This window comes from Impatiens glandulifera, chromosome 1 (genome assembly GCF_907164915.1).
Source record: "Impatiens glandulifera chromosome 1, dImpGla2.1, whole genome shotgun sequence".
In the NCBI taxonomy this organism is placed as follows: domain Eukaryota; kingdom Viridiplantae; phylum Streptophyta; class Magnoliopsida; order Ericales; family Balsaminaceae; genus Impatiens; species Impatiens glandulifera.
In genome coordinates this window covers 81,622,700-81,635,187 of record NC_061862.1, presented here as the reverse complement: position 1 = coordinate 81,635,187, position 12,488 = coordinate 81,622,700, and the positions used below count along the sequence as shown (strand labels likewise).

Genomic DNA, 12,488 nt, shown 5'->3' with positions numbered 1-12,488 from the left:
TTTAAAATTTTAAATTATAATTTTTAATGAATTATTTTTTAAAAACACTATAATTTATATAAAAAAATTTACAAATATAAATTAAAAACAATATAAAATAATTTCATTAAAATATGTAAAATTGTTTTTATAACTATACAATAACTTAAAATTATAAGTTAATTCAAAATCAAAATAACTATAAAATATATTATATTATTACAATAAAATAATTTATTATAACATATTTCTAAATATATTAATAAAATATATTATAATAATAATATAATATATTATAATATAGACAAAAAAGAATAGAGAATAATATAATAGGAAAATGCAAATAATAATTTAAAAAAAAAATCATTTCAAAATTTATTACTTAACTTAAAAAATTGAATTATCGGTTCATGGTTAACCGGTTAACCGGCCGGTTAAACACCCTAGTTTTACCGATAGTTGACCGGGGATGGGACATGGATTATATTTGTGTCCCCGCCCGAACACTAAAAACACAATTAAATATATAACATTACTATTATATTTATTTATTCATCATATTTTATAAAAAAATTTAAGTCTATTTTTTATAATAATATAAATATTTAATATATATAATATAAAAAATTTAGTTATATAATTTTATTAATGATTTGTTTTTAAGAATATGATATAACGATGCTCAAATCGAACGAGACGAGTATGATAGTAAAAATAAATCTTCAAAATAGAATGAGGCGGGGATGATAAACGCAATCCCGCACAATCCGCCCAATTGTTATCCCTATCATCGAATCTTTCAACTCATGTCTAAATTACTAAAATAACCTTTTCATAATTTTCTTTAAGGGGAGTCTTTTCACACACCAAAATAACAACTCTCACTGTTTAGTTTTTTTTTTTTTTGGTTATTTTTAAAATCATTTTTTCTAAACACGAACTTTATAAAATAAGTATATAATAATCTAAAGTTTACATAAGTTAATAAACTTATACTAACAACTTATAATAACTAAATAACCGCCTATTTATTTTTCTTCGTCCTCTCCACTAAAGAAAAACACAGTAAATTAAACAAATTTCACCTTGACAATTGCGTCGAACTGATATATAGCCCAATATTTGAGTCATTTACTTATTTCAACAATCAACCATCATTTTTGCTCGCTCTTCATCAACTCAATCATCCAATAAACTAATACTAAAGAAACTTAGCCCATCAGATTTATTATTAATTGAGCATGTAATTTTTCAGACAGTCTATTTGTGTTCATCAACATCTCAACTTAATGCAACTGATCCCTTGGCAGAGGTCTGCTTCCTGCAGCTTTATGAGAAGAAGTGTTAACTGATGATTCATATAGGTTTGCAGAATGAACATATTCATAAAAATAAACAAAATTTATTTTCTAAATATACTATTAACATAGTTTCCTCAGCCAATTCATTATTTAGAAAGGTGGTACATAAAACATATTCACACCAAAAAGGAATAACCACATTATTAATTCCCATCTACACTCTTTAGAAACACACAAGCTAGTTGATCTCTTAATGGGGAGATCTCCTCAAAGATAGGAAGCCGCCTCCACCTGAAACTCGCAGAGTACTTATCAACTATATCTCCACCTACAAAGCCCAATTCGCTAGTCAACAAATCCGTGGCTTGAGCCGAATCGATCTCCAACAGCAACTCCTCAGCCCGACTTCTAATCTTGATTAAATCACTACCAGCCAACCTTCCAATGACAACATCTTCAAGAATGGACCGAGCTTCGTCAAACCGCGCTTTCTTGATCAAGCAATGAGCCAAGATGCATGCCTTACTGGAATCAGGATCAACCATCTGGGTTTTCTTGTACACAACCTCAGCTACTATGTAATTCCCTTTTTGCATGTATGCCCATCCTAAATTTCCCTGAAAACTTAACAAAATCAGATTGAATTTTTACTTTGAAAAGTAAAAATTGTCCTATGTACTTTTACCAATAATCTTGAAGTCTCTTGCTTGACTGAAACCTGGATTCTCTTGCCATGAGATTTAGCAGATTTTGTGGGTTTTCCATTGAAAGTCTCACCATTATAAATCATCCTATGTTTATGTCTCAACATGGCTATTTGCTCATCAACTTTCCCACATTTCTGCATTATTATATATATAGTTTAGGTATAAATGAAGGCATTAAAGATTGTATATAATTAATTAATTACGTACCTTGTACAAATCAATGAGGACATTGCCAATTGAATGTTGGGATTGTTTGGGGCAAAGAAGTCTAAAGGACTTTACAGCTTCAATGGCTTCTTCAGTTCGATCCAATTGATTCATCACAACTGCCATATCTTTTAGTGCACTTTCCACTTTGTCTCCTTCATTTATTACCTTCCAAAACCATACTATTGCTCCTTCTAAGTCCTTCTCCACCACCTATGCAAATTGCAAACAAAACCCAATTAAGTGAAGTATATATATTCAAATCCCGGCAAAGTTGTAAACGAAACAAATTCGATAAACATCATCTTAACAGAATATTTAAGATTTGCATTCAATTGAATAACACTTACTAAACCATAAAATTGTTAGAATAGAGAGCTTAGTCACCAACATATGAGTTCTTTTACCCAAAAACTTTTCAACCACTCAATAAAAAAGAATAAAATTGTTATTGGTGAATGTTAAAAATAATAATGACAATTTACATAAGAATCAAAGGATTAATTTAAAAATTACAATAAAAATATAAATTAAAATTTTCTAATGTTAAAGTTGTTATATAGATTGTATCACCTCAAGTTGTGCACATAACACTTGAAATGAAACCGAAAACATTAAATATTATCTATGAAATATAAATAATGATTTTTTTTTACATAATTATCTTACGAGTTAGCTTTATATTGACACTGACACGAATTATGGTAAACTATCGGTAAAATATTTTTTTAAAAGTAAAATACCTGTAAAATTAAGATTTTAAGCAACATAATTAACTATTATGATTGACCCTATTGTTGTTTGTGAATGAATTATATATACTGTAATAATCTTAGAGATTAAGAACTTTATGTCAAAATAGTGTCGAGAATGATGTGTCAACACGTGATTAATCTTGAAAAATTAAATTTCTCTCATATTGTTGTTGCAATGTAATCACCCACAATAACTCCTTACCAGCTTCAGTTGCTGCAATGTATTCTGTTTCTGTTGTTGACAAAGCCACACATTTCTGCAACTTGGATTGCCATGACACGGCTCCCCCTACAAAAGTAAACACATAACCCAAAGTGGATTTTCTGTGATCTAGATCTCCAGCCATATCAGCATCTGTGTAACCTTCTAACACAGTTTAACCATTTCCAAAACTCAAACACAAATTGTAAGTGCCTCTTAGATATCTAAGAATCCACTTCACTGCTTCCCAATATTGTTTTCCTGGATTAGAGAGGAACCTACTTACCACACCGACTGCATGCGCTATATCTGGCCTAGTGCAAACCATTGCATACATCAAACTCCCTATAGTTGAGGAGTATGGAACACTAGACATTTTATCATTTTATTTCTCTGTTGATGGACACATCTTCTTGCTCAATTTAAAATGGATAGGAAGTGGACAACTTACTTCCTTTGTTTCTTGCATGTTGAATCTTTCAAGCACCCTTTCAATGTACTTCTCTTGTGACAACCAAAGTCTCATAGCCTTTCTATCACGAGTAATTTGTATTCCAATATCTGACGTGCTTGACCCATGTCCTTCATGTCAAATGTCTTGGACATCTCCTTCTTCAACATGGCTATTATCTGAGCATCATGTCCTACAATCAACATATCATCAACATAAAGTAAAAGGATTAGAAACTTTCCATTAGAAAATCTGTTGAAATAAACACACAGATCTACCTTGGTTCTCTGGTACCCATGACTCATCATAAAAGAGTCAAATTTCTTGTACCACTGTCTCGGAGCTTGTTTCAAACCGTATAGACTCTTCTTCAATTTGTAAACCATGTTCTCCTTTTCTTTCACTTCAAATCCCTCTAGTTGCACCATGTAGATCTCTTCTTCCAAGTTACCATGAAGAACTGCAGTTTTTACATCAAGTTGCTCAAGCTCAAGGTCTAAGTTAACTACTAGACCTAACAGTGTACGAATGGAAGTCATCTTTACCACTGGTGAGAAAATATCCTCAAAGTCGATGCCCTGTTTCTATCCAAAACCCTTTACAACAAGTCGAGCTTTGTACTTCACAATTTCTCCATTTTCATCTCTCTTTAGCTTGAATACCCATTTGTTTCTCAATGCCTTTCGGCCCTTAGGAAGTTCCACCAGCTCATATATGCCCATCTCTTGCAATGACTTTATCTCATCTTTCATTGCATTCTGCCACTTAACTTTGTCTTTATGAACTTGTGCCTCCTGAAAACTTTTTGGCTTTCCTTCTTCTGTCAATAGTGTATACTCTGAAGAAGGGTACCTTTTAGAAGGTTGGTGCTCTCTTTCAGACCTTCTTAATGGGGGCTCTTCTGGCTCCTCTTGATGATGTTGCCCCCTGCTCAGGAACATCATAAACAGTCTCATCATCATTACTACCATTCATGTCAGTGGTTTCCTCAATGACTTCTTCATTATGTTCATCTTCATCGGTTACTGTTGACTGTACATGTAAAGGAATTGATATGAGTTCTATGGACTTATCAACTTTCTCTAACTTCTCAATGATTTCTGGATTTATCCCAATCCGACCCTCGAAGAACACAACATCTCTGCATCTAACAATTCTTTTCTTTTCTGGATCCCATAATCTGTACCCAAATTCCTCATTTCCATACCCAAGGAAAATACATGGAATTACTTTATCATCTAACTTGGATCTTTGCTCATTTGAAATATGCACATATGCTTTGCATCCAAACACCCTTAGATGCGAGTATGAAATATTTTTCTTAGACCATACTCTTTCTGGTATTTCAAACTTTAAAGGAACAGAGGGTGACCTGTTTATGAGACAGCAAGTTGTGCAAACTGTTTCTGCCCAAAACTGTTTTGGCAACTTTGTCATTTTCAGCATGCATCTCACCTTTTTCTACAATTGTGCGATCCATTCTCTCAGCCACACCATTGTGTTGTGGAGTTTCAGGCACTGTTTTCTCATGTCGAATTCCATATTTTACACAATATGCTTTAAACTCCTTGGAGGTATACTCTCCCCCGTTATCAAAGCGAAGACATTTCAGTTTATTGTCTGTCTCTCTTTCTACCATGACATGGAACTCTTGAAAGTTATTAAATACCTGGTCTTTCGTTCTCATGACATAAACCCACACCTTTCTAGATGCATCATCAATAAATGCTAGAAAATATCGATTGTCACCCAATGACTCCTCCTCAAAAGGACCACACACATCAGAATAAATCAAGTCTGTTGGGTTGAAATTTTTAATTGATTTAAAAATAACTTAACAATTTTGATTTAATGATTGATGAAATAGTTTTTGGATAAAACTAAGTTCAATAATTGTTAGTTATATCAAATATATAAATATATATTTAGATATCAACATCTTATATTGTGTAGTGGTAAGCATGCCTGCCTGTCATACAAGTGACCTGGGTTCGAATTTCACCAGGTGCAGAATTAATAATTAGAGTTTTGTTAATTTGCAGGCACAACTGAAAGTCAACGCGGAGTTAGACCGATTTTATGAAAAACGTCTAATGTTAGACGTGAGGGTCTAACCAAAGGAATTAGATGTGGAGTCTAATAGATGCAAGGCATTAGACGTGGAGTCTAATAGATGCAAGGAATTAGACGTGGAGTCTAATAGATGAAAGGAATTAGACGTGGAGTCTAATAGATGAAAGGAATTAGACGTAAGTCTAATATACTTGAGGAATTAGACGTAAGTCTAATATATTTAGATAATTAGACGGGCAGTCTAATTAGTGAAAGTTAGACGTGAGTCTAACTCCTTCAAACAAGTCTGAGGTAGAACTAGAATTAGACGTGCCGTCTAACTCAGTGGAGTTAGACGTGCAGTCTAATGGTTATTGGATAATTAGATGGGTAGTCTAATTAGTGAAAGTTAGACGTGAGTCTAACTCCTTCAAACAAGTCTGAGGTAGAACCGGAATTAGACGTACAGTCTAACTTAGTGGAGTTAGACGTCTAATGATTATTGTATAATTAGACGGATAGTCTAATTAGTGAAAGTTAGACGTGAGTCTAACTCCTTCAGACAAGTCTGAGGTAGAACTGGAATTAGACGTGCAGTCTAACTCAGTAGAGTTAGACGTGCAGTCTAATGGTTATTGTAATTAGACATAAGTCTAATTCTATTAGACCAGGCGGTTTCTTGAATCAACTTACTCTCTCTTTAGATATTTTATTCTCAAGTGTATTTTGTAAATCACTACGTGAAGTTGAGAGATAAGTTACTGGACTATTTGATAGTCATTAACAGTGTGTTGTAAGTTAAACAGAGACTGTTCTGTTCAACAGAGTATTAGCTAGCCAACTAACTGTATTTGATTGAAAAGTATAGTGAATCCTTCTGGTGGTTGGAAGAAGGGGTGATGTAGGAGAGTTTGTTCCGAACATCCATAAACAATCTGCTGTCTTATTTATATTCTGTCATCTTCTCCTTCTTTGGTTCTTAGCTTCAAACCTAAGCAAACGTTTCCGCACTTGAATAGTTCAAGAGTTTGCAAGGGTTTGTGAAGAATAAAAAGTGATATTAATCCCTAACAGGATTTCTATCAAATCGTTTATCCAAAGCCGTCATCAATAGCCAGACCCCCATCTCTATAAGTGCCGCTGATCCTATTAATTGGTATCAGAGCCTCGTTTTCTATTCTCAAGCTTCTAAAGAATCTGAATCATGTCTATGATTGTCATCAACAATGTTCCCATGTTCTCAGAGGAAAACTATGTCGTGTGGAAGGTGAGAATCCACGCTCATCTAGCTGCCATAGATGATGACATGTGGTTTGTCATCACCGACGGTTCGATAAAGATTGAGAAGGCTAGATCTGAGTGGACTAGTGAAGATAAAAGAAAGAACAACCTCCATAATATAGCAAAAGACATCCTCTACAAGACATTGGATGACAACATGGCATATAAGATCATTACATGTCCCACTGCCAAAGATATTTGGGAGAAGCTGACTAAAATGTGTGAGGGCAACGAGCAAACAAAAGAAAACAGACTCATGGTTGCCACTCAACAGTTCGATAACTTCAAGATGCGTCCTGGAGAGACGATGACTGAGTTCGATGAGAGATTCAGTAAGGTTATCACTTCTCTATCCACTCTGAGCAAGACTTACAGCAACAGAGAGGTTGCGATCAAAGTCATGCGTGCTTTGCCCAGAGAGTGGGATATTAAGACGATGGCGATGAGGGAGTCTAAAGACCTCAATAAGATGGAGCTCTTTGACTTGCTGTCCGATCTAAAGGCCTATGAGTTCGAGTTGAACTATAGAAATGAAGAGAAGCACCCCACATCCACCATCATAACAAAGACATTGGTGACTTTTGAGGAGCCATCTACTGTCACTGTTGTGAAGGTTGCTGCTATGCAGATTAACAGCAATGCCATGGCTCTTTTCATGAAGAAAATCTGCAAATTCATGAAGAAGAGACACTTCAAGGAAGGAAACAGCAAGTCGAAGCGTGATGAGAAAAAGAAAGATGAGAAAAAGAACAAGAAAGAGCTGAAGACTCTCATGGCGGCTGAAAACAAAGCCAAGTGGGCCGACATCGACTCAGATGATTCATCATCCAACGTCAGTGATGATGAAAAGGTCACTTGCTTCATGGAAAAAGAAGAAGTTGATTCTGAGGTATTTGATTTCTCCTCTGAAAAATTCTCAAGAGATGAGTTAATTACTATACTCAATTACATGGTCATTGAGTACAAGAAACTGTCAAACTCTTTTGATGAACTAAATTTGAAAAACAAATCTGTCAGCTCTTCTTCATCTCAAAACAATGATTCTGAAGTTTTTGAAAACAAAATGGCTGAGCTCTCATCTGAGAATGAGAAGCTCAAGGAAAATGTTCAAACTCTGTTTTCTGAAAACCAACGTTTGACATATGTGGTCGGTTCCTGGACAAAGTCTGAAGATGCAGTCAGACAGCAGATAAGTATGTTGAGGCCTGCCGGATGCAAATCCGGTTTAGGATTTGATGGCAATGACTCAGACAAGTCTTGTGAAAAGTTAAACCTAGAAATTGACAAGTTTAAGTCTATAAACTTTGTCAAAGGGAGCTTAACTGGGAATGGAACTGATCCAAGCTGTGATGAGTTAACCTTAAAGGATGAGATTACTTATGTTCCGCCAACTGTTAACTGGCTGAAACTTAAGATGGAAGCAGCCAGCAAGTCTGACATATTAAAACTTGACAGGAAGTCAATGAGTTTTAGACAAAAACCATCCTCTAAGATTAATTGTTCAGCTGCTAGTAGAAAGACGTCTGCTAAGCGTAAATCATACGCACCGATCACAACGCAACATGGAAAATGCATAAAAATAATCAAAGTATGGATTCCCAAGGGACTAATAAGCCATGGACCCAAAGAAAAATAGGTACTAGATTCGTTATTGTCTTTGAATGCAGGTAAAACAGGAAAGCAGCTTGGAAGAGCCAGACGGCATTTGGACAGCCGACTACTCGGACATAGCATATGACAATCAGCAGCCTGAAGTGGCTGACATCTTCTCAAAGCCACTTCTCGAGTCTAAGTTTTCTTACCTTAGAAATATTTTTAGGATTGTTAGATTATGATAATGTCTAGATTATGTTTAAATCATGAACTCAACTAGTTTTAATAATTTAATTTAAATAATCAATAAGGGGGAAATTGTTGGGTTGAAATTTGTAATGAACTCAATAGGTTTTGATAATTTAATTTAAATAATCAAAAAGGGGGAAATTGTTGGGTTGAAATTTTTAATTGATTTAAAAATAACTTAACAATTTTGATTTAATGATTGATGAAATCGTTTTTGGATAAAACTAAGTTCAATAATTGTTAGTCATATCAAATATATAAATATATATTTAGATATCAACATCTTAAGTGGTGTAGTGGTAAGAATGCCCGCCTGTCATACAAGTCAACGAGGAGTTAGACTGATTTTATGAAAAACGTCTAATGTTAAACGTGGGGGTCTAACCAAAGGAATTAGACGCGGAGTCTAATAGATTCAAGGAATTAGACGTGGAGTCTAATAGATGCAAGGAATTAGACGTGGAGTCTAATAGATGCAACGAATTAGACGTAAGTCTAATATATTTGCGGAATTAGACGTAAGTCTAATATACTCGAGGAATTAGACGTAAGTCTAATATACTTGAGGAATTAGACGTAAGTCTAATATACTTGCGGAATTAGACGTAAGTCTAATATACTTGCGGAATTAGACGTAAGTCTAATATACTTGAGGAATTAGACGTAAGTCTAATATACTTGTGGAATTAGACGTAAGTCTAATATAATTGAGGAATTAGACGTAAGTCTAATATATTTGCGGAATTAGACGTAAGTCTAATATATTTGGATAATTAGACGGGCAGTCTAATTAGTGAAAGTTAGACATGAGTCTAACTCTTTCAGACAAGTCTGAGGTAGAACCAGAATTAAACGTGTCATCTAACTCAGTGGAGTTAGACGTGCAGTCTAATGGTTATTGGATAATTAGACGGGTAGTCTAATTAGTGAAAGTTAGACGTGAGTCTAACTCTTTCAGACAAGTCTGAGGTAGAACCGGAATTAGACGTGCAGTCTAACTCAGTGGAGTTAGACGTGCAGTCTAATGGTTATTGTATAATTAGACGGGTAGTCTAATTATTGAAAGTTAGACGTGAGTCTAACTCCTTCAGACAAGTCCGAGGTAGAACCGGAATTAGACGTGCAGTCTAACTCAGTGGAGTTAGACGTGCAGTCTAATGGTTATTGTAATTAGACGTAAGTCTAATTCTATTAGACTAGGCGGTCTAATAGACGTTTTTATTAGAAGGAGATGTTTGATTTCATTAGACTGATTTTACAATCCGTCTAACTGAAATACATCTAATGCTCAGCTTAAGCAGTATGCTTGAAGCTAGCATTTCACCTAACCACGTGCAATAGCTGTATCCTACTCCTACTCCACTTTCTAGTGAAGATTAGTACGACAGCCAGATGTAACCAATTGATGAATGCCACGTAAGTAAATATTCTTCCCACTACTTGTTCTGTGCAGGACAATTTCAGAAGAATATTTGGCCACTACTAGATTGGTACAGCCACGTTCCATATGCACAGTGCCTGCTGTACTTGTGTACTATGGGCGGCCTTCCAATGGATGTTTGCCACGTATCCAAAAAGAAGATTCGACTGTTGAAGTTTTTCAAAAATATATTGCTGCCTAAGGATGATGATGAAGAGAAGCAGAAAATATAAGACAGAAGCTGAAGCTTTCTCTCTCATTGAATCAACAGATTTCCTGAAGCTTGATTTCTTGAATCAACTTACTCTCTCTAGATATTTTATTCTCAAGTGTATTTTGTAAATCACTACGTGAAGTTGAGAGATAAGTTACTGGACTATTTGATAGTCATTAACAGTGTGTTATAAGTTGAAAAGAGACTGTTCTGTTCAACAGAGTATTAGCTAGTCAGCTAACTGTATTTGATTGAAAAGTATAGTGAATCCTTCCGGTGGTTAGAAGAAGGGGTGACGTAGGAGAGTTTGCTCCGAACATCCATAAAAAATCTGCTGTGTTATTTACATTCTGTCATCTTCTCATTCTTTGGTTCTTAACTTCAAACCTAAGCAAACGTTTCCGCACTTGAATCGTTCAATAGTTTGCAAGGGTTTGTGAAGAATAAAAAGTGATATTAATCCCTAACAGGATTTCTATCAAATTGTTTATTCGAAGTCGTCATCAATAGCCAGACCCCCGTCTCTATTGGTGTCGCCGATCCTATCAAAGTCCAACACATTCTATTTCCTTTTTGATGTTTGACTAAAAGAGACTCTATGATTCTTACCAAATGGGCAGTAGTCGCATAGATCCAGAACCTCATCTTTGGTTGAGGGGATGTGAAGCTTCCTCACCAGAATTCGTAATCCTTTCTCACTTATGTGGCCGAGAGGTTGATGCCACATATTTAAAGAGCTTTCAGCTTGTACTGCATTCAATCCATTCTTGAGTATCTTCACATGGGTTCTGTATAAGGAGTTCCACGACTTCCCTTTTGTTACAATCATTGATCCCTTGCTGAGCTTTCATTCTCTACTACCAAGGTAATGCTTGAATCCATCATTGTCCAATGCATCACCTGATATCAAGTTTAGACGCAAATCAGGAATATGTCGCACATCTTTCAGTGTTAACTGATGTCCCAACTCTGTCCGTAAACAAATATCACCAATACTCACAATGCTCGAGTGACTAGTATTATCCATATTCCCTGTACCAAGATCTCCAGCCTTGTAAGTCATGAATAACTCTCTATTTGGTGTAGCATGATAGCAGGAACATGTATCAACTATCCACTGAACTCCTTGGTGACCTTCTACATGTAAATATTGTTCATTTTTATAAGAAAGAATCACTACATCATCTGTAGTTACTGTGGCTGTGGTATTTTTATTTTAATCATCTTTTTTCTGATTTTTGTCTTCATTCTGTAGTCTTTTCCAGGCTCTACAATTTTTCTTCATGTGACCTTCTTTACCACAGTGATAACATTGTCTTCCCTTAGATTTTGATCTGCCTCTGGATTTGCTATGGCCTCTTAATTGTTGTCGATATTCAGCTCTTCCCCTGTTCTATGTGACAAGGGCATGTGCACTATTTGTAAGAAGACTTCCTTCTTTTCTCCTCATTGAACAAGTTGTTATAACTATACTCATAGTAAGAACACCATTCGGAGCTGCATTACTGACTATCACAACCAATGTCTCTTAACTGTCGGGAATGATCCCAAAAGCAATAAGGCTTGCAACTCATCTTCTAAGGTCATCTCCATCACTACAATTGATTAATCAAACTCTAGAACTCATTTAAATGCTCAGCAACATCTACACCTTCTCTGAATTTCATTTATTAACTTTCGAATCAGAATTGCTTTATTACCTGTTTTTTCTGCTCATACAATGACTCCAACTTCTTCCACAACTCATGTGCAATCTTCTCAATTGCTACATGGTGGTACACGCTATCATCAAGTCACTGTCTGATTGTGCTGACTGCTTTCCAGTTCAATTTTTTCCAATCACTATCAGACATATATTTTGGCTTCGCACTATCTCCTTCAACCAGCTCATACAAGTCTTTACAATAAAGGATATCCTCCATCTTGGATTTTCAGATCTGCCCGTTATTATTTTTCAACCTGATCATTGTGCTATTGTCTTCCATCTCAACCTACAAAACAAGAAACAGATACAAATATTTTTCTCAACTTTAAACCTAATAGTTGAGGTATACAAACAGAGAAAACCAATTTCATT

At 35.2% G+C, this 12,488-nt stretch overlaps 1 protein-coding gene across 1 annotated transcript; it reads right to left on the bottom strand.

Moving 5' to 3' along the window:
- Positions 1 to 1,483: 1,483 nt before the first annotated feature.
- On the bottom strand, positions 1,484 to 11,474 carry LOC124934158 (protein SULFUR DEFICIENCY-INDUCED 1-like). Its single transcript, XM_047474643.1, has 7 exons — positions 11,352 to 11,474; positions 7,491 to 7,601; positions 4,485 to 4,634; positions 3,692 to 3,889; positions 2,195 to 2,407; positions 1,966 to 2,121; positions 1,484 to 1,897 (listed from the first exon to the last, which is right to left on the bottom strand). Exons 1-7 carry the CDS (start codon positions 11,472 to 11,474, stop codon positions 1,484 to 1,486), a joined length of 1,365 nt encoding a protein of 454 aa, XP_047330599.1.
- Positions 11,475 to 12,488: the final 1,014 nt, after the last annotated feature.

What these genes read in the sequence shown, in the direction of transcription:
- LOC124934158 (XM_047474643.1), bottom strand. Translation starts at nt 11,474, where the DNA reads ATGACTTACAAGGCTGGAGATCTTGGTACAGGGAATATGGATAATACT. An exon ending in TCCTCATTGATTTGTACAAG is followed by an intron (nt 2,122 to 2,194) that starts GTACGTAATTAA and finishes ATAATAATGCAG; the next exon opens with AAATGTGGGAAAGTTGATGA. An exon ending in AAGAGACTTCAAGATTATTG is followed by an intron (nt 1,898 to 1,965) that starts GTAAAAGTACAT and finishes TTAAGTTTTCAG; the next exon opens with GGAAATTTAGGATGGGCATA.